The sequence below is a fragment of the Harpia harpyja genome, chromosome 2, assembly GCF_026419915.1.
Source record: "Harpia harpyja isolate bHarHar1 chromosome 2, bHarHar1 primary haplotype, whole genome shotgun sequence".
NCBI classification, from domain to species: domain Eukaryota; kingdom Metazoa; phylum Chordata; class Aves; order Accipitriformes; family Accipitridae; genus Harpia; species Harpia harpyja.
This window is the reverse complement of record NC_068941.1, coordinates 87,238,840-87,259,105: the sequence shown is the minus strand read 5'-3', so window position 1 is coordinate 87,259,105 and position 20,266 is coordinate 87,238,840. Positions and strand designations below refer to the sequence as shown.

The window sequence follows — 20,266 nt, the reverse complement described above, 5'->3', positions numbered from 1 at the left end:
TGGGTGAAACGAGGTGAGAGGGAGCTGAGGAATCAAGCTGGACCCCAGGAAATCCCGTAGCGTGGAGGCTGGGAGCTGAACTCCTCCGAATCCCGTGGCCGGTGGGAGGTTGGCGTTAGTCCAGCCGGGTCTCGTCCCGGGGAGCCCCTGCCCGCGGGCCGGGGTTTGGCCTGGGAAGGTTGTTTGGAAGAGAAACCTCCAGGCCCTGCCCGGGACGTGCGAAATCCCCCTCAGCCGGGGATTTCCAGGGTGCGTGGGGCAGCGAGCCAGCCCCGCCGGGGTGGGTGCCGATTTCCCCGGTCCGGCACCGGCCGGGAGCAAAGCTCCGCTCCGGGCCCAAGGGATGTGGCTGGTGCTGGAGGGAGACACGGACAATGGGACCCCCCCAACTCCAAACCAGCCCATTTTCCAGCTCCCCCCTTGCAGACAGGGGGTCCCAACCCCACTGGGGACGACCCCCGGGTGACACAGGGCTGAGCAATGAGGGATGCTCCCGTTTTCCCATGGGAGGACAGACACTCCCCCCCAACCCTGTCCCGTGGCCGGGGTGTCCCAAGTGGACCCCCCCCCCTTGCAAACACACCCCTGCTTCCAAAACCTGCTTTTATTTACATTTCAAGTCAAATCACATGCAAACTGTTGTGTTTTTTTTTTTCTTTCCTCATTTTTCCTTAAGAATAGTGTGATTAGCAAAAAAGACGCATTATTAGAATTTTAAAATAGCAATTAAATATACAAAAATATAGCTTACAAAAAAAAAAAAAAAAAAACCCCAAAACAGCGAACGTTTTAAAAAATATTCTGCTGCAGAATTTGTAGTGTACAAACACGTCTATGAGGCTCCACGCTCCATAAACAGTCTCGGGAGTCCCGCGGTATTTACAGGAGGGGGGGACAACACCCGGAGCCTTCTCAGCCCTGTGCCCCATCCTGCACCCGGGGGGGGGCTGGGAAAGCCGCCGCCATATAATACTGACACCCCCCCCACACCACCCCCACCCCCCCAAAAAAAAAGGAATAAGAGTTGCAAAGATAGAGGGGGACGCTGGGGCGTTTGCTACGGTGCCCGAATTCTCCCCACGAGGTGGTCAGAGAGGCGAGGGGGTGGCACAGGCCCCCCCCCACACCAGGAGCTTTTGCACTTAACGATGGTTGGGTCGGGGTGTTTTGGCAAGGCAAAACGCTGCCGGCTCATGTGTCCCTCGCCCAGAACCCCCCCCCCCCCGGGGCCAGGCTGAAAGTGATGCGATGAACCCAAAGGGCAGGATTTTTGCCTGCCCCCCCCCACCCCGCCTCCCCAGCAAGGCCGTGCTGCAGTTTTGAGGAGGGGGAGGCCTCCGGCTCTCACCGCTGATGGTTCACGCCAGGATCGCGCCCGTCGGAGGGACTAACGGCCCCGCTGAGGTAGCCCATCGCGCCGAGGAAGGGGACGGGGAGGGCGAGTGGGGTAACCGAAGCCCGGGAGACCCCACGCAACTACCACCCTGCCATCTCCCGGGGGCGACGCCGGCTTCCCCACCCCGGTTAGCCCTTTCGGAGGAGCAGCGGGTGCCGAGGAGGCACCCGACCGCGGCACGAACCCCGGCGTCGCTGTGCCGAGACCCAATTTTCTAGGCAGAGATTGCGAAGGCAAAGGTAACCCTGTTAAAATAAGGGCAAAGAGGAGAACGGGGCAGGAACCAGCCGTGATGCTCCAGGGTCGTCCCCCCGCCGCCGCGCTTTGGGCGTCGTTTTTGCCAGCGGCGGAGGGGCGCGGGGGGCAGCAGGGCTGGGAAGCGTACCGGGGCGTTCGGGGAGGGGGGACACGGGACGTCGCGGCGTTGCAGGAGGCTGTCGGGCGCCGTCGGGTGGCTCGACGCTGCTCCGTCGCGTCCCACGCTGCTTCCCGGCGGACGTCGTGCAGGAGAAGGGATGTGCTGGAAGAAGGATGTCGTGCAGGCGCCCGCGGAGGACCCAGAGTCCCCTCGTCGCCCCGGGAGAGGAATCGAGTCCGGGCTCGAGTGCGAGACCCTTCATCCCGGCACGGCTCCGCGGAGGCAGGTTTTTGGGGCGCGGGGCTCTTCCGCTTCGGCCGGCGGGGACGTGCCCCCCCATAAAGTGCTCCGGGCTCCCCGCCCGGCCGCCCGCGTCCTCGCCTGTCCCTCCGTGCTGGTGCCGTAGTGCTTTGGTTGTCTCCGAGTCCCCCCGGGCCGGCGGCGGGGCAGTCCCCGGGGCGGCGGAGCTATACGATGTTCTCTGCGCCGGGGAGGGGGCCCTGGGGGGGGCCGGGGTCCTGCTTGCTGTGCAGCTGGGCCAGCTGCAGCACCGGCATGTTGCAGAGCGGACACACTTTTCGCACTTCCAGCCATTTGATGAGGCACCTGGAGGGGGGGGGGGACACAGACAACGGGGAGGGGGTTATTACAGGGGTGCTGCAAACCCACCACCCAGCTTGGTGCTCCGTGCACCCCGTCGGGGTGGCAGCCACCCCTGTCCCCCCCACGGTGGGTGACAGGCCATGGCCTGGGGGGGCCACGGGCCGGGTCGGATCTGTTGTCGCCCTCCCCGGAGCACTGATGCTGCCGAATTTTTAATTCACCATTTAGGTGCCTGTACATGGTATTAGGACATTTTTGTGTGTGTGTATATACACATGGATATAGTATATTTTTATATATATAACTGATATCTATTCGTAAAATAGATAAAAAATGTATACACATGCATCAAAAGACATAAAATACATATATACACAAAAAGGTATATATGAATATATTCATTTTATAAATACATAACCTATCAACTGTATATATACATCATATATATACACAACATACATATATAATGTGCATATATTGTGCATATAAAATTCATAGTGGTTTACATTTTTATAAGATACATACATATAAAATTTATATATATACATTTTTCATAGAAGCATAGACTGAGTTGGAAGGGACCCATCAGGATCATCAAAGCCAAATCCTGACTCGCCCTGGGGCAACCTACAAGTTAAACCCCAAATCCAAACGCTTTGTCCAAATGCTTCTTGAATGCCAACAGCCTTGGGGGCCGTGACTGCTTCCCTGGAGAGCTTGTTGCTGTGGTTCTGAATATCTATTTTATAAATATATATAAATTTTGTATATGTAAATATATATACACACACACAAATGTACATACACATTTTGGAATGTATAAAGTGAAGCGGTTTTGCCAGTTCACGACTGGACTTTCGCTGCTCCAAAGGCTCCAATTCATTCCATAAAGGGCTTTTGCTGCAATTCCCCTGTTGCCCTGGAATTGGGGTGGGAAGAAACCTTGGAAAGGGGAGCAGAGGCCCCAGGAGACCTCGCACCAAGAGTCTCCTGGGGCCGCCGGGCAGGATTTGGTGCAGCCCAGCTTCCGTGTCCTGTTCCCTGCACTCACTTTCTGTGGAAGGCATGTTTACAGGGACAGATCCCCAGCTCGTCCTTGGGCTTGAACTCCTCCAAGCAAACGGCACAGATCTGAAAGACGTGAGAGGTGGAGAGGGAAGGCAGTCAGCAGCCGGGAAGCATTCTTTTTGCACATACAAACTACACGGGTATCTTCGAACCGGCCAAAATACTCCCCCCCAAAAAACCCTCCCCCTAAGCGATGCCCTCGGCCAGTTTCTATCTTTTTCCCAGTGCTCGCCTCGCCCCTGCCTTTGGTTGGGGGAAAAAAAAAAGGGCAATTTGGCTTCTGATGCCAGTGAGGGTACACTGCGGGGAGAGAGCAATACCTCCTAGTGCCACAGGGAAAGCAAATGCCTCTTTCGCTATAAACCCTCTGTTTTGACCAAGAAACTGCTTTTTTTTTTTGTCCCCTGTGCTGCAGAAGTCACGTTTGGGAGGTTTCTGCATTGCAGAGGGGTGAAATCCCCCCTAAAGCCTTTCCAGATTTCACTGCCCAGGCTTTGGGATTGCAGGCTGAGCCTTGGGTCTCCCTTTCCCGGTGGATGGGACCCTGGAGCCCCCCCAGGAGCAGCAGCTGCAAGGCTGGGATGTGTTTTGATGTGCCAGGAGGCTTTAGGGTGCAGGGGGATGGATCCATGCCGCTGCTTGGTCCCTGGGACCGAGCTGCATCCACAGGGATAACTCTGGGAAGAGGAAAAGGCAAAGGGTGCATCTCCGCCCCGGGGCTGGGAAGGTTGGTGGCTGTTTTCCCATTGGGCAAGAGACCCAGCCGAAATCTCCTTCCCCCACGCTGCTGGTTTTTCCTGACTCATTTTGGATATTCCTGGGGATTTTGTATATGCTTTTCCCAGCCCCTCTCTCCTGCCCCCCAAGCCTGGGAGTCTCCAGCAGTCCGAAACAAGGGCCAGCCCCGCTGCCAAAAGCCTTCGGGATGAAGCAGGCGGCTGGCAAGCGCGGCCGGAGGCTCCCGGCTTTCCCGGGGACACGGCGCCCGTCGATACTTTCCAGCCACCCAAAGCTCGTCAGAGACTTTTTTATTGAGCGAGCAAACGCTGGCGTAGCTGCTTGGATCGGTCCCTGAGGAACACACACATCTTGAGCCCCGTGAAAGCTAGGGAGAGGCAGCGTGATGGAAAAAAAGAGGAAAAACAAACCCAGAAACATGGGGCTGAAGAGCTTGGCGGGGACTTTCCCCTCTGCAAGGCTCCGGGCGAGCCCTGGCAGCCATCCCGTGATGTTGCAAAATCCCCCCTGTGCTCCGCTTTCCAGAACCGCTTACTGTAAATACCAAAATCCAAATGCCCAAAAAGGGATGTTTTGGAAGGGGCTGGAGCAAAACCCTTCCAGCCTTTCCCAAATCCCAGGGAAGAGTTGGAGCTGCTCTATCCCCTTCCCCATGGACCCCTCGTCTTCCCTGAAAGCGTTTGGGCTGGGAGAGCTGTGGCGAGCTGGGAACAGAGGTGATAGAGGAAGAGGACGGAAGGTTAGCACTGCCGTTCCCAGCTCCGGCGTGCTCCCAAATCCCCCCCGCAAGGAGCTTCTCACTGCGGGAAGTGCTTTTAAGTCTGTGTGCCTGCAAAAAACCCCACTGCAAGTCAATTTAATGCGAGCGGATCAGAAATAGGGGCCTCAAGCCTTGGCTGCAGGGAGCGTAGGGTGAGGATGAAATGTGGGACGGGCTCTCGTTGCTCTGCTCGGGGAATTAAAAATAAAATAGCAGCTTATAAACAAATGGAGCTGGTATTTAACAGACAAGCGGACTCGTGTCTCGGATGCGGTGGGCATTTTTGTTGTCATTAGGGGAAATAAATCCAGCCCGTGTTTGAAGCAGGGTTTGAGCAGCTTCCTGCTCAACTTCAGCATGAAAAATGGTCTGTAAATAGGGACACTCAGCCCTAAAAGAGCCTGGAAACCTGCAGGGAACAACTAATGTGTTTTAAACCTGAAGGGGCAGGTAGGTGGAGGTGGATTAGGGTAACACCGTTACTCCGAGACGTGTTTCAGTCTCCAGAGATCCTCTTAACTCATTAACACAGGGGGACCCAGCAAGGAGCCACTGCTGTGCCCACATCGTGGGGACAGGGCAGGCGCTGGTGCAATTCCCCCTGCAAAGTTTAAATGCAAAGTCCGCCGGGGCTTTGACTTATGGCTGCCGCGGGCTCTGCCCTCCTCCCAAAACCGAGAAGAAATCCTCATGGTTTTGGGGCTGGAAAAAAGGGGGTTTAATTCTTAATACGTCCAAGTAGACATCCCCTTGCCTGCCTCTTCCAGCCAGCTCTCCTCTGCAAAGCTGCAAAGCAGGAGCGTGAGGGGCAGAAGCCTAGGGAACGCGTTTATCTTTGATTTCAATTAAATCCCAGCAGAGTTTACTCTGCCCAAGTAACGTGGCTGGCAGAGATGTGCTGGATATCATCATGCTCTGACGGTGGTGAGGCAGAGCAGGGCTGGAGGGGGCATAACCGTCAAGGGACACTGTTTATACACAGCTTAGCCTGCATCTGCCTCCCCTTTTATACACAGATTTTTATCGCAGTGATAATAATAATGCAATAAATAATAAAAATAATAATGTAGTAAATAATAATAACGCAGTAAAAGCTAAAGGGGATCCAGAAGGAGGAGGGAGATGGTTTAACGCAGACCCCCTTTGCAGATGTGCTTTTACCGGCTGCATAAACAAGCAATTAGACTTGCTCAAAGAGAGAAGCAGCGTCAGGAGCTGCTGTTAACCTACCCTGGCCGTGTTCCCTGTAATGAGGTAGGAGGCTGCAGAGCAAACCCCGCTGCTGGCAGCAAGCAGGCGGTGATGCCGGCACACCTCTGCAGCTGGATAAAATCACCGCAAACACCCCGTGCTGCCCCCAGGCACTCACAGACCAGGACGAAGGCTTTGAGGCTTTGGAGTGCCCCGTTTCTCCAAAAACAAGTAAAGCAGTTGTGCTTTCCAGATTTCCAAAGCACACTAGCTGTGTGTTTTGCTCCCGACGGAGTTAATTTTGAGTTTTTGCAGCCTCCTACCTGTGCCAGCCTTTGCCTGTCCGCCATCCCCTCCCCAGTGTGAGGAAGAGGAGGGTGAGGGAGTCTTTGCCGCTACGCTACCGCCCCAGGGACGTACTCACCTCGTGTAGGTTCAGCTCCTTCACCTTCTCCTTGAGTATAACCTGTAAGACAGAGCGCCGGGGTCAGGACACAGCTTCTGCCATGAGCATTCGCAGGAAAAATCTTTGTAAAGAGAGATCCCATTTAGCGTCCCAGTAGAACTGGAAACCCCCAGTAAATCTGAAACAGCCAGCGAGCACATCGGGTCTTCACCCCTGTGCAGGAACAGGAGGAAGGCAGCGCTGGCACAGCTATAACCACTAACATGAGGACCAAATCCAGGAGGTGTCCTCCCAGATTTAAACCTCCTGGGCTCCCACACTCTGCAACAAGCTCCTGCATGGACATCTGCCACTTCATTTTCACTTCATCCAGGCTAAACACCTGGAGAGGGCTATAAATCCAGGACAACCGTGTATTATCATATCAGCCCAACTCCACCCGGTTTCCTGCTCGAACGACAGATCGGAGGCAGAAAAATTACACAAGCCCCGGAGAAAACAGGACATTGAAGCAGCAACCTGACACCAACCTCTTGGCCGTGTTTATTTTAACAAGGGCGCTGGCGCGTGTGGGTGCGTGCAGAAAACAGCTGGGTTTGCCAAGGTGATGTGGAGGTGTTCCCTACGAGATCCCCATGGCTGCGAGTGGTCCAGAGCAGCTGGGTCCAACCCAGGGAGCAGATTCAGACCCCACAAAACATCGTTTGATTGCTGGGGAAGTGACGGCATTACTGCTCACCAGCGAGAAATAACGTGAGGGTTTGGAGAAGTTGCCCAGTTGAGGTGCTCCAGGGGTGGAGATGTCCCCACCGCTCAGGAACCTCATCTGAAAATGCGAAGACCTGCAGACTAACAGGTGAGAGATGCTCCTGGGGTGCCCAGCTGGTAGTAAAAAATTAAATCAGCAGGGACAGAGGTTTGCCCGGGTGTTACAACTTCTCGTTGAAGACCAAAAGCCTCCCAAGGAGAAGAACAACACAAGGAAACCTGCAGGAGTGACTACTCCAACGTGGATATGGTGCTAAGCAGAAGGGGAGAAGACGACAACTTACTGTGTATCATCTCACCTGTTTGTAGGCGTAAAGCTCTTTGTGTGCTTGATGTCTGAGCCTGCAATCAAAATAGGGAGAAACATGAAGACAGGTAAAAAACATCAGGATTAATGCAATACCCCAAACATTTCATATCCCTGCTTTCCAGATTAAATACATATATATTTTTTTTAATTTTTCATTTCAGAACGAGAATGGCCACGTGAAATGATGCATTTAAGCAACAGCCAGCTTTCCCTGTAGCTGGGAGGGCAACATCTCCATCCAGAAGCACGCAACCTCCTCCCCTTTTCCTCTTTCAACCTCCTCAATTTTCCACACAGACATCACCTGCACCGTTAAGACCAGCAAAAGCTGTTGAGTAATCACGAGCTGCCATAAACACCCCCAGTTTCCAACCGCTTCTGCTGCCAACCATTTCTAGACTGGACGCGGCACCTTTTTCCAAGCGATGGGTACTCAGACCCGAGGAAAGCTCTGCTCCCACTCAAGCAAGGACGGGGAAGGAAACCTCCGCGCTCAGAGGTTTCCCACTGAAGCCCCCATCATTCTGCTTGGGCGATGTTAGTTTCCACAAACACAGCTTTATCTTCTATCACAAGATCAATCACAGAATCATAGAATCATAGAATCATTTCGGTTGGAAAAGACCTTCGAGATCATCGAGTCCAACCCTTAACCATGCCCCCTAAACCATGCCCTGGAGTACCCTGTCCACTTGCTTTTTGAATCGTCCTGCTTCTGCCTCCCAAACGCTCAGGAAGAAGCATTCAACAAGAGGTCATCCATCTGGTTGAGCAAGCAAAGGATGGCTATTTATCCGAAGACAACACCAGAGCAGAAAGCTTTGGAAAAGAAGCAACGGGCCATCTTCCATCTCTTGCCTCCTATCATGGGGGGGGACAACTTAATAACCAGAGATAACGAGCTGCCAAAAACTGCAGGAGAAGGAACCTGTATCTTGGGATTTTTTGTTTTGGGGTTGATTTTTTTTTATCAGGAGAGCAGACGAGGGTGCGCTATGTTAAAGCACAGGGTGACGAGCCCACGCAATCCTGCCCTGGGGCCAGAGCCGATGCAGCGGTGGAGCAAAATCAGGATTATAAACTGCATAAGCTGCTTCCCCCCACCTACCTTTCGAAGCACCATGCTCAGCACAGTTTTGGGCTTTTGGGTGTTTTTTTTTACCCAACAGCATCCATTCCTGGAGCAAATCAAGGGACGGAGATGGAGGGGATGAACCTATTCCAAAAACACCTGCTGCGGCGGGAAGTCCAGCTGGTGGCAGCAGGAATTTGAAGCCACAAGCAAAGGGCTGGTCCCATCCCCTCCCTCCCCAGCCTCCCCTCTCCAGGACGCATGGCCTTTGTCCCCATTCCTGAGGACTGAGCGAAACAGCAAACATACACACATCACATCCCTCCATAGTTTTCAGTTCAAACTATTATTAATAAAACATCTTTCCACAGCAGAACAAGCAGCAGCCCATTTCCCACAGCCCGGTGGAGTGCTCTGCAGGTATCAGCTGGCTGGAGAAGCTGATTATGCTCCTAAAATAAATACGTTTTAAAAAAACCCAACCAACTAATATTGCTTCTCATTACAAGACATGGCATTTAGTGAAGTGCTCTGGAAACTCGAGAGGGAAGTCATCGAGGATAAAGAGTTGGCCAAGGTCCTTTAATAAGATGTCAATGTGTGTCTGCAGGGCTTGGACAGCCACGGGAGTATTTTCCCCAGCCAGCCTTGAGTGTGATTTCAAATGGGAAACCCCTTGTCTGTAATTTCACTTCTCCAAAAATATTCTGGGGGCTGTCTCAAACCCCAGCTGTTTCACCCTGAGCTCTCAGAGGCCTTCTGATCCTGCAAGGCTGCAGTGAGCGAGTTATAAAAATAGGATGCAAAAATATTATCTCTGTCCTTTTTGCTTGAAAACACCCTCCCAAAATGTCATGGGCCTTAAAAGTCAAGGAATGGCTAAAAATGCACCTTATTGCTTCCGGGAGAGTTGCAGTAAGTCAGCTCCTGAGCCCTGAATTTAGCGGGGAGCCATCCCACCTCCTCTAATGATGCTGCCTGGCAGAGAACTTGCCTGCAGAGCCACGGATAAAATTGCAGCAGGCAGGAAGGAGAAGGCTGGGGTTGCATCCCTCCGCCAACGACCCTGAGCAGAAACACAAGCAGAAGATGCACGAACAATAGAGAAAACAGGATGAAACCGGCCCGATCCGCAGGGATCCCGGCGGCTGGGAAACTGGTTATGAAACACAGATGGGGCAAAGCAAGATGCATGGCTGGAGACTGCATACAAGGGGAAAAACTCTCCCAGTACGGGAAAAAGCATGTCTTACGGAGCACCGAGTGGCTGCCGAGACATTGGCCCTGATAAGCCAAAGCCACCGGAGGGAAGGTGTCACGCAGATCGAGCCCAAGCATCTGCGGACACCGTGGAGGCATCTGGACCAGCGATGGGGAAGAAGCAACCACCTGGCCACAGATCCGTGAAGCTCTGTGCCATCGGAGCACGGATGCTACAATGCCATGGGCTGGTGCTGAGCTAGACGGGGAGACTTTGCCAAAAAGAAAAAAAAAAACCAAAAAACAAAACTCCCTGAAGGTTACGGGGAACGGCACGAGCACATCTGGTCCCGAAGCGTGCGAGCTCGGTCTGCTCCTCCGCGCTTTCCTTTCAAAGCCAGGATCCTGGGCCAGATGGATCCCGGTCGGACCTAGCGCAGCTGTGGTAACGAGACCCCGGGTCCTGGCAAGCGTTACTCCCCATCGGACCCAGGGCTTCATCCATCTCGTGTCAAGAGCTGCGACTCTGGAGGAATTTCTGGCAGATGGCTGATTTAGATAAAGGACCACACATCATCTTAAAAGCCAGCGCGTGGCTGGATACCGTGCGTGCACGCACACCGTCACCCATCCCTGAATTTAATAACTGCCTCTCGTGGATTTTGTGATCTCTTCCCAAGCTTTCCATGCCTCCCGCAGGAAAGGGAGCACCCCATTTCTCTGGGTGACTCCGAATCATCTATAGCAAGCCAACAACTATGGGAATAAAATGCAGAGAAAACAACTTTTTGCAGGTTTACCTCCAAGATCTGCTTATTTGACACTTTACAGTAGAAAGAGTAGAAAGCTACCGGCCACTGGCTCTTTGCCCCATCGCTGCATCGCTCTCCCCAGCCCAGTCTGGCTCCTTCGGCTCTCCAAACCCAACCACTGAGTTTGATCCTGGCAAGTTTGAACGCAGAAGGAAAAAGCCCTTTAAAAATGGCTTTTCAAGGGCTATGTACCCTGCACCTTCTATAGACTTTGAGCCGCTCCAGTCTGGGCAGAGATGAGCCCCGTGCAACCCACAGCAAAGCACAGGTAGAGAGGATGCTGCAGCTTTTACCCAGGACGAGCGTGCACACCTTTCAAATGCTTGGCAAGCACAGCATTTGGCTCAGCATCCTTCTGAATTGGGTTTTAGGGGACTGAAGGCAACAGGAGGTTGTTACTGTTTATCAGTTCAGCGGAGATCAGACACAAACGGCTGCCTGAAAAATTTCTTTTTCTTCCCTTTTTTTTCCCCTCATTTTTCCAAGCAGAGGCAGCAGCCTTGAGAGTGGGACCCTTGCTTTATACCGGAGTGGTTTGCAGTGGCAGAAGAGGTTGAGATTCGCCTGGACTGCACACAGACAGCGACGATGTTTGCTTAGCTTTTGGCTGAAATTCCTATTGGACTCCATTTTGAGCCAACCCGATTAAAAACATCACTCCTTCCTCCCGTTGGACTGGGCAGCGCACTCCGTATTGACACAGTTGCGAAGCGCAGCCCACATGCCCTCCTCCTCCGGCGCATCCTTTATTTAATGCCCTCAGCTCTGTGATGAGGGGTAAATACACCAGATATTGGCTCTTCCACACTCCAGATGCCTCCCCAGCCAGGGATGCGGAGAAGGGCTGCATGGGATGCTCTGATCCAGAGCAGGCGATGAGAACCAGGGCCCGGAGGATGGTGTCACGAGCTCCGCTTGTTATTTGCCAATATTTGCAGATGTGAGAGTCACGAGAGAAGAGGGAGAGGGAGAGGATGGGCTGCGTTGCCTCTGCACCTAAGCAGGGCCTGAGAAAAGCCCAGAGCTGCTGTTACCTTCACGGGTGCAAAGCGGAGCCCTGGAGCTCCCGAGGGGATCATACTTGCCCGCAGCCCCTGCCCTGGGTCGGTTTCTCTGTGACAACATGGTTTGATCCATGCTGCATCTGCTTGTTAAATTAACACCTCTCTTTTATACAACCTCCAGATGTAATTCTGTATTAAAGCCACGCATCTCATTGCAGAAGGGGTCAGGAATGCATGGGGTAATCCAGGAGGCTTTAGCAGCTGGTTCAGGACGGGGAAAAATTCAACTTAAATTCAATATCTTACTTTGTATACCAAATCCTCCTGCTGCAAGGCTACGGGTGTTTGCTTGCTATGCAGCCAGGCACCAGCAATGCTTTGGCGTTAAATGGCAAAGCCTTCCTGGAGCAATCATTTGGGATGCTCTGCACTTGCAGGCACATGGTCCTCATCCCGCTGTCCATCTACAAGGCTTTCCGAATCACACCAAAGCTCAAGCTTTTCTGCCCCACACAAGCTGAGATTACACAGCAAATTCAAAGGAGGTGGATGCTTCTGGGGCACATCGGCACACCTAAAACCCATGGCATGGCGAAACCCTCCAAAATGAGGGCTGGAGGATTCTTGTTTGGCTCTGTTTTGCCAATAATAGAGCTAGCAGTGGTGGTCTGAGGAGCAATTTGTAGAGTCTCTGTAGAGTTTAGGGCTATAAAGGGATCATTAGATGATCTAATCCAACCTCCCATCTATCGTAGTTCATTAAATAGCACTTTGTTACTCCTGGGAATGGGAGCCAAAACGTCACATCCAGAAAGGTCCTCTGTCTTGATTTAAAGACATGAAGAGATGAAGGATCTGCCACTTCCCTTGCTGGCTAGTTTCACCCGTTACTCACCCTCTCTCTTACAACACGCCTCCAACTTCTAAATTTAAAGATTTTCTGGCTTGATCTTCCAGACATTACTACTTGTTATTTCTTCTTTGGGGCAGAACACACCCAGCAAGACCCGGTGCCCAGGAAAATACTCTGAAAGTCCAAACACTTCTTCATTTTGTAAGTGAGCCATATAGATTCAAGCTCAATCTGGGCAAAACACGTCCTTGAGCCTTCTGAACACCATTTGTTTATTTTTTTTGCATCCCCTCCCATTGGCATCCCAATTAAAATGCAAACACTGGACGCAGATGCAATATCCCAGCACAGACCTTGTTAACATTAAGCACCGAGATACAAATTGCCAGGTCGGGGATGACCCCTCGATCTATTTCTGCCTTGTCTGTCAGGGTGGACAGATACATTGCACATTCAAACACCCTCTTCTTGTGCATAATTGCAGGCAAAAATGAAGATACGATGCCCAGGCAGCCCAAATCACGCCTGGGTAAGCCTGGATTTGGGCTCATCTGCAAGTTTTATGAGGTTTTGCTTTGTACAGAGCTGAAAATAGGCAGAAATTATCAAATATTTAGAAGGTGACATTGAAATCTTGCTTCCCTGGTCTACAAAAGCAGGACAAAACATTTTCAACACCCTCTAGGTAGAAAACCTGGTGGGACTGGCTGCTGTGAGCCAGCCAGATGCAGCCTCCGTGGTGCAAGAAGAGACCAGGTGCCTGTCTTACAGGGACGGATGGAGGGAATGCAATGGATGTACGGCTAGCAGGGAGCTGGGGCCATCTGAAAAGCCAGAGGGCAAGGAAAGGGGATGGAAAAGCTCTTCAGCAACTTGGCGGGAGAACTCTGGGTGCGCAGGATTTCTGCAGCCGCTGCCAGCACAGAGATGCCCTGTGCTCCTGGCTACAGGGAGAGGCACAGCAAGCCCCGCATCCTGGGTTATCAGCACAACTTGCCCCCATCGCCACCTCAATTCCCAGGCACCACGTTTTTCCCCACTGGCCTCTTGCTTTCCTTCCGGCAGGAAGAGTTTCTCCTCTTAATTAGTGGCCCAACTCACTCCCCAATGGCCCATAAAATAATTAAAACAAGCCCCAAACTGGAACAACCTTTAACCCTCCTGCCCCGCTCCCCATCGTTCAGATTAACAAATCAACTCTGCATCATTAATCTCTAAACTGCGCTGTTGAATGAGCAATTTGTGTACAATAACGAATAGAGCAGGTATTAAACATTTCTTAAGCACACAGTACACAAGTTACTCATTAAAGAGGAAAACGTGTTGAAACATTAAGCAGAAAGCAGCAACCATAAAACATCCCTTTCCAGTCTTTCTGAGAAGCCAACCATATTTTCATGCCTGTTTGAGCATACGTATATCTCCTGTTTTAAAGCGGATAATGCAATTGCCTTGCAGGACTGGTAACTCCAAGACGTGTTGGGCAGACGGCGTTCAGTGCTCACTGCGTACGCGCTAGCTCTATTAGCTCTATTAAGGATGAACGTTGGGTCTGACACTACATGGCTGAGCAAATTCTTTGATGACGAGGGCAAGTTAAACCACTTCAGGGGTCACATCAGGCTGGCACGAGACGCACCGCGGAAAGACAAGGTGATGCCATCCTCTTTTTGGGATGGAGGGATCAGCGACAGCCTTGGTCTGAACTGGGGCAGCTCTTGAAAGCAGCCGGCGAACTTGCCCTTACCTGATCAAGTAGCAACAGAAGAGCAAACTGAGGATGAAGACGAAGATGGCCGTGCCAAAAACCACGATGTATATGTTGAGAGGCAGGTTCTGGAACCCGATGTTCGGCATCCTGAAACTGTAATGCTGGAAGTCCGAGCTCATGGGTAGGCTGCGGAGACAGGGAGAAAACATGGATGTGAGGCTCCTTTGGCAGCACGGGATGCCCTTCGGAGACCAACGGTCCCTCCAAAGTTAGGTGGCAGGGGAAGGAGAGGGCAATAAGCAGCGCTGCCTTCTCGCTCCTCACCCCCCCTGGGTGAAGGCATCCTTGCCCAAAACCGAGCCCCCGGCTCGGTAACCCTGAAAACAAAGCAGGGCTGGATCAGCCGGATTTTTCTTCTCCCACTGTGAGCTTCTCCTCCAGCTATTTTCCCCTCTTCCTTACACACGTCATCCTTTAAGTTAAATGCTGCATCAGATGGATGGCGGGGATTTGCATCCAAGCAGCCCCAGCTGCAGCCAATGTCCCCCAAGCCCCTCATTAATTAGGCCAAAATATTGAAAGCAGCCAGAAAGCCTTATAGCAAGGCAGGTTTTCCTTCCCTTCCCCTCCTGCGGTTTCCAACACCAATTCCTCATTCTGTAGAAATCCCCCCTCCAAAACCATCGAGCATGCACATGAACCAGTGCAGGTTCAACATGCTCCCAGAGCATCCCTGGCAGAAAGGAGAGGACAAGGACGTGCTACACGGCAGCACTGCCAAGGAATTACAGGGGCCATAAAACAGACTTGGTTTGTTTTTTCCACGAGATCCAGATTTGGTGGTTTAAGGGCATTTTTGCAGGTTTCAGCTTTATTCCTCAGTACAACCCCTGGCTGCTTCCCCCCAGCAAAACCCCCAAGCACCCGTGAGCGGCAGCAAAGAGGAAGATGCAGCAATTTTGCCTGTTGACGTACCACATCTCGGACGCGTGACCAAAACCTCCCTCCCCTCAGAGAGACCCAGTTAAACCACGAGCAGCTGCTTGGGATAACAACTTCAGAGTATCATCTCTCCCATGATTTTAGTTTTATGATTCACCGCATGGGACACTAATATTTTACAATAACCCTAACAGGGTGTTTTTCAGGAGTCAGGCAGAAAACCAGCCCCATGTCTCTGTATCGCCGTAAAAACTCCCTTGCTGCCAAACACCATGTTAATACTCAAAACCTTTAACTGGAAAGCACATACTTATTATTTCTTCTTCTTACTCCTTTCTATTGCAATCATTCTCTGAGCCACTCACCCTTGAATGATCACAACTGTCTCTAGCCAGGCATAAAGTTCACCCACCCCCAGCTTAGAAAAGGAAGTTAAAAAATATGCCTTATTTTCCTTTCTGCCCACAGGAGAGGGCTGGACGTGCAATTAAGTTTCACAACAAGCAGGGAAAGTACCTGAAGTCTGAATCCTGTTTCCCAAATAAAATTACTAGGGGATAACAAAACCCTTCCCCGGAGCAGGGAGTTTTTAACGGCGCATTAATTGCACAGCTCCCAATTTTGCACGGGGTGAAAAGACAGCGGGGAAAACGTGGGACCTGAACCCAAACGTGCCGGGGAGCGGTGCTCCAAAAATCAAAGTATCCTCTGAATGTCCCACTCCTCCAAGCAGCATCCTTGCTTCTGGATCTCCTTTCCCCCTCGAGACCCCTTTTTTTGCCGAACATCCCGGGCTTTCCTCTATCCTCCCATCATATATTCATTGCTCATATATATGTTGCACGCTCCCCAGCAAAAGGGAGCAGACTCACCTTTCATCCCGGCTGCTTCGCTGGCACTAGCCCCTTGCCCGCACCCTCCTCGCACCCCTTGCTGAAGACAGCATCTCTGCCGGTGCCGAATGCCTGCCCGAGAGCCTCCTCGCTCTGGCTGCTTTCGGCTTCCTTGACTCGCTGGAAATTTCGAGGCGATTTCTGGTAAAGCCTGGATTTGATTAAAGCCTCCAGAGACCAACACGCATGTTCAGAAACTCTCCCGGCCAACGTGGAAATGCTACAAGAGCTCAGGGAGCCAGCACACCCCCCTGTGAGCACTGGTGGGGATGGGATTTTATAGCACAGCAACCACCCAGCAGCTCACACTCCTCCACCAACGCTTGCTCCGCTCAGCCGAGCTGTTTTGCTTTGCAAATAAATTAAAAAAAGCCCAAACCAGCCCCCAAACCTTTGTTCCCGGCTCCAGCAGAGTTAATGCGCAGCTCAGCGTCGCTGCGTAGAGTTGGGTTTGGTTTTCATCTCTGCACCGTTTGCTGGGTCAAAGGGATTTTAGACGGTTCAGGGGCTCTCCCCTTGGTCACGCTCATGTGACAGAGGATGTTTCGGCTGGAGGATGAAGCTCCGGCTGTCCCCACTCGCCCTCAGGCTTGTGCTGATAGTCACTGGCGTTGGCCAAGGTTGGCTGGCTCCAACTCCTCAACCGCGCAAGAGAAAAATCAAACGTCCTCCACCTGGGAAAGCTTTGGGTGATTTTTTGCGAGGAAGGAGAGACCACTCTGGGAGAAGAGGCAACAAAACGAACCAGCACCACACTATTATTTTTCTTTCCTTTACAACTCCTTTAACTTTTGATGCTCTTCTTTCCAGAGCTGGGGGCTTTGGTTCAGCTCTCCCACCAGGAGATGCCACAGCAGATGAAGTATAAAAAAAAAAGGGACGGCGGGTAAGGAAGATCCAGGCTGCATTTAGGGTAGCAAATCTCATCGAGCCAGAAAAACTCCTTATGGTCGTGTCCAGCTGAGCCGTGCAGCTCTTCGACCAGTCCCCCACAACAGCTACAAACCATCACAGCCCCTGGCAAAGAAATGGTCGACAGAAATGGAGCTCCATCCCACCCACAGCATCCTACTCTCTTCTTCCAACAGTACCAGCTCCCTAATATTTTGCCCCAAAAGGACGTCACCAATGCAGCCGTGACCTACTTGCTAGCCATACCGTGGGAGTTCAGCCTCCCGCGGACAACCCTTCGGTCCCCTGTGGTGCAAGTCCAGCGAGTCCCACACCAGATTCATCCAACCCCCGTGTGAAATAACTTTCTCCACATTGGAGCTACCCTGGTCCTCACTCCCTCCTGCTGCAACAGCTGAGAAACGTTATGGCAAAAACCATGGAGGTTAGAGGGAAAAAATAAGTTAGCCTGCACAGGATCCAGGAAACTGTTAACTTTAAAAGACTCCACTGAAATCTGATGATTTTAAACAGCCAAGCTTTGGGGTTGGGTTTTTTTAGGGGAGTGGGGGGGGAGGAACTGTATTTTAATCTGCTTCAGATTTGTGAGAGCGCAGCCAAAAGAAATAAAAAAGGAGTCATAAAGAAGGATGAAAAGTTTCTGGTGCAGAACAAAAGCCTCCCTGTTGCTCTCTCCATGGCCAAGGCATTTCAGAGCAGGCAGATGCCCCTCCTGGAGCACCCGCCACCCCCGGCAGGTCCCCGCAGCCCCCCAGGATGGGGGGCACAAACTGCCCGGAGAAAAGGGGGTTGGTACCGCAGAAACCTTACAGAGGGGAGGATTTCCCCAGTTCTGGATGAGAACCCCTCTGCGGCATGAGGTTATGGCATGGGGGAAAATGCTGACTTGCTCTTCATCTAAAAAGTGAACCTGCTGTGATGGCAGAGATGAAGCCGTGAGGAATTTGGGCAGGCACCTGCCCGATGCCCCATTTCCCTGAGGTCTCCGACTATGCCTGGGTCCATCGGGTCTGCATGACCTTGCAGAGAGAGAAATCACAGGAAGAGGACTGTGAAACATCGAGGGCCGGGAAGGGTGCCTGCCAGTCAGCAGCACTCAAAACAGAAGAAATAAGTCTGCTGAAGAAAGATAAACCTGGGGAAAGAGTGGGAAGAAAAAGCCCTGAACCAGGAAAGTTGTACGGGAGTCCCAAGGGCTGACTGGAGGAAAATCTTTCAAGTGCGCATAAAAAAAAAGTAAATATATATACACGCATGCATATTACTTCGCAATGTATCTATATATAGCAATGTATTGTATATATAATGTATTGCAAACAATATATGAAGAGAGAGAGATTGCAAACACCTTTGACTAAAGCAAAGGAGAGAAAATCTGATTTTCCTAGGCTGCAGCATGGAGGGAACGGGAGGGTATTTATTTAACGATACAACAGCTTGCAAAAATAAAAAGGAACGGCAGCGTCCTCGCAATGGGGCCATATGCGGGGATGCAGAGAGAGCTGGAGATGGCAACGCTGCAAAGCGGAATGACCTGACTCCTTGCCTCCTCCTTTGTTACACCCTCCAATGAATCAGCAACACAGGGCCAAGCACATCCCCGTTTCTTTGACGACTACAAAAAAGAGCTTTAATTAAAAGCCAAGTTACAGTTAATGGCATATCAAGAAGTCAGGAAGTGAAGTATTACAGGTCAGCATTAACTCGCCAGCTTCGCAGCGCTTTGATTACAAGTTGGGCTGTTAAAGGCAAACCTTAAATAAGCCACCTAGCCAAATTAATCCCTATTATAATCATAGCAAGCACTTAATGTGCTTAGTAAAAGGTCCAACCTCTTACCTAAAGCTTTCATCAGGAGATCTCAAAGGAATTAATAGAGGAGGCAATTATCTTCTTACAGGCAGAGAAACTGAGGCAGGGAGGAGGGGAACAAGACAGGAGAGCCGTGGTCCCTGAGGCCAGGGGGTGACACCAGGGATGCCGCTGGTCCACTGCAGGTGATGACCTGAGCCCCCAGTTTTTTCTTTCCTGCTGCTTTGCCGCATGTATTTAAACTATGCACTCCTTCTCTGGGTTTTACTTATTAAAAGGAGCTGCTTGCACTTTTAAAAAATGTTATTATTATTTATTTAGAACACCAGTGCATAAAAGGGCCACGTGAGTGCTGTGCATCATACCTAAATATAGCCCAGGCGCTGGGCGGAGGGGTGGTTTCTGCCTCTGCTGTTGTAAATAAAAACCAATTTTCAGAGGGATTTACCTTATGGTTTGAGACGAACAACTTCCTCTGCAGGGATTCAAAGCAAACCCAGGCTGGTCTGAACCTCCTGAACCATTAGCTGGGGAAACTGGATGGAGCCGGTGGTCTGAGCCCCCACAGCATCCCACTGGCCAAGCTGGAGGAGCCAACCCATGTCCAGGAAATATTGAGCTTTAAAAACTCAACAAAGCCAGATACACGCAGGTTCCTGTCGCTCAATCGAAACCATGAATCTCAGGGAAAAGAAAATGCTAAGCCATGGCGAAACTCCAAGTTGAAATATTTTATCGATGGGAAAGATTTCAAGCAGGCGCGAACGGCGTCTCAAGTTTCAAAGGCGTTACGCAAGTCCACAACGTGTTTTATACAGGTTTAACCAAAACGGTTATTAACTCAGTTGAAAGTTAAACTGTGAGCAGCTGACAAGACCTTTCTGAAATACCCCAAGTTGTATGGCGAAGCGGGGTATTCTTCCATGCAATAAATCCATAACATAAAGGTTATTTAATAGGTATGCCTAATAGGATAATATTTAAAAAAAAAAAAAAAAATTTCCCAGGTGTTTAAAAAGCAGCAGTGAGAGATGCCTGCTTTTAACTCACGGGCTAACTCACCCCCCATCGTGAACCCCAAAAGAAAAGCGAAGCCCTGACCTCAAGCAGCTGGAAGGAATTTCCTCCAGCTCCACCTCTGGAGCTGGTCCAGCACGAGGACCCACAGCGCGGCGGTGGGAAAATCACAAGCAGCTGCAGAGCCAGCCCCCAAAACCAGCATCGCTGTCGCTTGAGAGATGCTGAGATGCCATGCAGCTGCATTGCCTTCGCCTGGGATGGAATGGGGGGAAATCTCAATGTTGCTCCGGCCAGGAGCGATGTCCTTTGTCATCCAAAAATGGGACAACAGCATTGAGAATGGGGCGGGGGGGAAATCTTGGCGTGCTGTGATTTTAGTAGAGCTACGATGCTACTATGGGGATGGTGTCAGGCTGCAGCCTGGCCGCATCCAGCGC

The 20,266-nt window shown here is 51.5% G+C and overlaps 1 protein-coding gene across 6 annotated transcripts in view; it reads right to left on the bottom strand.

Moving 5' to 3' along the window:
• Window positions 1-1,783: 1,783 nt before the first annotated feature.
• RNF24 (ring finger protein 24) overlaps window positions 1,784-20,266 on the bottom strand; it is a 31,416-nt gene continuing 12,933 nt past the window's right edge. For 2 of the 6 annotated variants that reach the window (XM_052780814.1, XM_052780810.1), the window contains exons 3-7: window positions 14,287-14,436; window positions 7,588-7,630; window positions 6,539-6,580; window positions 3,409-3,488; window positions 1,786-2,360 (exon numbers count right to left, since the gene is read on the bottom strand). In XM_052780814.1, coding sequence (XP_052636774.1) covers window positions 2,222-2,360; window positions 3,409-3,488; window positions 6,539-6,580; window positions 7,588-7,630; window positions 14,287-14,429 — 447 coding nt within the window. In that variant the 5' untranslated portion in view covers window positions 14,430-14,436 and the 3' untranslated portion in view covers window positions 1,786-2,221. Of the gene's footprint in view, window positions 2,361-3,408; window positions 3,489-6,538; window positions 6,581-7,587; window positions 7,631-14,286; window positions 14,437-16,064; window positions 16,652-17,230; window positions 17,530-20,266 lie in introns of those variants that run through there. The other 4 variants (XM_052780808.1, XM_052780812.1, XM_052780813.1 and 1 more) reach the window with 4 other exon arrangements.